General features: G+C 41.8%; 1 protein-coding gene across 1 annotated transcript in view; it reads right to left on the reverse strand.

Annotated features, from left to right (window-relative positions):
- Positions 1-1786: 1786 nt before the first annotated feature.
- The window catches only part of LOC110027055 (protein SHORT INTERNODES-like), a gene marked incomplete at its 3' end in the record, with an annotated part of 10656 nt that continues 9221 nt past the window's right edge, over positions 1787-3221 (reverse strand). The window contains 2 exon segments of the mRNA XM_020728326.1: positions 1787-2028; positions 2105-2696. Coding sequence (XP_020583985.1) covers positions 1787-2028; positions 2105-2696 — 834 coding nt within the window.

Below are 3221 nucleotides of genomic sequence, written 5' to 3' on the forward strand. Positions count from 1 at the left end.
CAAACATTTTTAATTGCAATTAAGTGTCATTTTGTGGATGTACGTAGTAATCAATTAACTAATTAAATCCGACCAAACCAAACAAAAAAAATGTTGTTCCTGTTGTTAGGAAATAAGACAGCTGTGGACAAGACGATAAGTCTGAGTTATAATCAAACATGCTTAAGATTAATATAAAATATGAACAAAATTTAGTTCAATGTTCTTCATAATTATGACAAAAGCTTTAATTTTATAATCATACTTTTCAAGAAATGTGACTATTAAATGTTTAACTAAAAGACATATTTGTTACATTTGTAGACATATGGATAAACAGTTATTGTATAGTCATTCTTCAAAAAGATTCTAAATAACAAACATTTAAATAAAGAATACATTTATGCACATGATCAAGAATATGCTTTTTAATAATACTATTAATTATAGCTTATAATGCTTGTAATGTGAATTCTCTCTCTATCTGACTTCAAAGACTACAACTCTAGACACAACAGCCTTTACAAGATACCCTACTCTTTAACATAAAAGATGAAGGTATATATCTACAGTATAAATTTAAAAAAAAACGGTCAGCTAAAACCGAAATGCAAAGTAAAATTAGATCAGTTGGCAGTTGAAAAATTATCATTATTAATTTAGTCAACTTCGCTAATTTTAATTGTAGGGCATCTTAAAAATGTGACATTTCTGGGGTTAAATCAAAATATTATTTTTACAAAAATTTTGTAATTTTACTTTTTGGGACTATTTAAAATATGACAATTGGCTTTTATTCAGGAATATGTCGCTTCACTTGAGATAGAGAGGAGCAATATAAACTCCGGAAATTGCATCAAGGTGACATTCGAAAAATGCATGAAAATTATGAAAAAGGGTAAAATAAAGCAAATAAGATGCATTTAAGATAAATTAAAAAAAAAATTATCACAAATCTACTCTAAATAGTATGCATTCTACTGGCGTAGCACGTTAACACAATCTCTATTTCTGAAATCGATTTAGAAATCTAAGGTTTTCAGAGTACGAAATTTGCGAAGCAAAGCATGGGTGAGATGATATATCATTCATTGATAAGAATATAATATAATATATATTGCATACTCTCATCATTGTCCTTGTAGAGAATGTAAGGTTAGAGAGAGAGAGAGAGAGAGGAAGAGAGAACATGAACCTTACATGTAGATTCTCTCCAATTATCCCCGGATTTTAAGCTGGTAATGGAAACTTACACTTCACTCCAGTGACGAAGTAGCTGATCATTTCAACATATTTGGAGCCCCAGGGTCAAATCCATCAATCACACTACAGCATTTAGCGACACAAAAAATTCTAAAGTGTATATATTTATAATTATATAGTTTGGCGTGAATGAATACGATAGAACCATATAAATATTAAGACTAAGAACAGAAAGCACAGTAGCAAGTAAAATGGAAGATGGATCGATGGAAGGGTCTTGTTCTTCCTTTTGAGATTCTGAACTCATAAAAATGCCATGCATGAGAAGGAAAAATTAATACGTTAGAATTGGAAGAAGACTGAGGATTAGAAATGAGAATACTAAAAATCTAATTAGATCCAATTATGAATGCATGCGGAGAGACGATCAGATCAACCCTCCACTTTTTAATTAACGTTACTTACTACACTCATTAATTTATAGGTAGAATTAAGGTCTCGGGTGATGGGGGAAGAATTGTGTTCCCGCCATGAAGGCATTGAGAGGAGCCGGGTAGAGAGAAGAAGGATCTGACAGTAAGCCGGCGGCGGCCGGCGGCCCCCGGCCGGCGGCGCCTGCCGAAGAGGACTCTCCGACGTGTGGTAGATGTTGGTACTGCGTTGACGTGGATGATGACTCGGGGCCTTGGTCGTAGAGAATGCCTTTGAAGAGATGGCCGCCGATGTTCACAGCCGTTTGATAAGCGAACTGGTCCTCTGCTTCGTCCATTGGGCTCACCCTGACGCACCGGAAAACCGCCGGAGAACTCACCTCCGCCGGAAAGCTCAGAGCTCCCTCCGTCCCCCCTGAGGATATGAAGGTACAAAAAAATAAGTGGATGGAGAAAGTAAATAATTGAAAAGGGAAGGAAATGAACGGGACCTGAAGTGGAGGTCGCAATGATGGTGGGAAGGCGAACAGAGAGATCCCTTGGCCGTTTGGATGTTTCACCGGCGGCGGAAGTTGAGGCAGCAGCGCGATGATGGGAAGGAGAGGGTTGGCGTTGCTGCTGGTGAAGAGCGGCGGCAGCTGCAAGTTGCTGCTGTCGTTCGCGGCGTTTGGCAGCGGGGGTGCTTTTAACGTGTGTTGGGCAGTGAAAACCGCGGCTTTTGCAGCAAGTTCGGCAACGCATGTGTATGCAGTCTTTTTTGGCTTGATTTCCGCAGTCTTGGCAGCTCATCCCGCCGCCACTGCTTCTAGGGGCATTTCGGGTGGGGCCCTGACCGATGGGGGGATCATCGCTGCCACCGAAGGCGAGGAGAGAACCCGATGCAGCGGAGTAAAGGTGGTGTTGTTGTTGCTGTCGCTGGTGATGTTGCCATAGTTCGAAGCCGCGGTGAGCTCCGCTGGTGCTTGGGCCGGCACCGGTGGCGGCGGTAGTGTAAAGGAAGAGGCTTTCGGGTGGGATTTGGGTTTCGTCTCCACCGCTGCCACCGCCCTGCCTGTGGTGGGGGGCGGGCCCCCCCCCCCCCACCTAAAGAGAATCCTGCCATACTGCCCTCCGATGAGATGATTCCGCAGCCTTCTTATCCGCTTGCAGCATCAAATATTCCATAGCAAGATTAGAGCGATCTATTCTTCTTCCTCTCCCACCCTTGTAAAAAACTTCTTCAGTTCTGGATCACAAAACACTTGGCTTTGCTTGAAGCTAACCCATACCCTTACTGATTAAGAGCAAGATGTAAGCTTTTCTTTGGTGAGCTTCCTACCTCTCCGTGCCTTGTTTCTACGAATAGAAAGGGCTTGTATTGTGTGCTGCAGTGGTTTCTTCTTCTCTTCTCTTCCCCTTTTCTGAAGATGCTGGTTTTAGTCCAACCCGAAGACTGCGTTGGGATTCAGCAAACTTCTTTCTTTCCCTTTTTTTTGAGAGGCGGCAGCGGAGCTGCCGCAGCAGCACTTGCGCTGCTGGCTATTCTTCTTTCTCTGTCTTCTTCTTTGCTGAACGAATTCCCCGTGCTTCTACTCTCTTTTTACTTCCTTTCCACTCTCGTCTCTTTCC

This window comes from Phalaenopsis equestris, unplaced genomic scaffold, assembly GCF_001263595.1.
Source record: "Phalaenopsis equestris unplaced genomic scaffold, ASM126359v1 Scaffold000413, whole genome shotgun sequence".
NCBI lineage: Eukaryota > Viridiplantae > Streptophyta > Magnoliopsida > Asparagales > Orchidaceae > Phalaenopsis > Phalaenopsis equestris.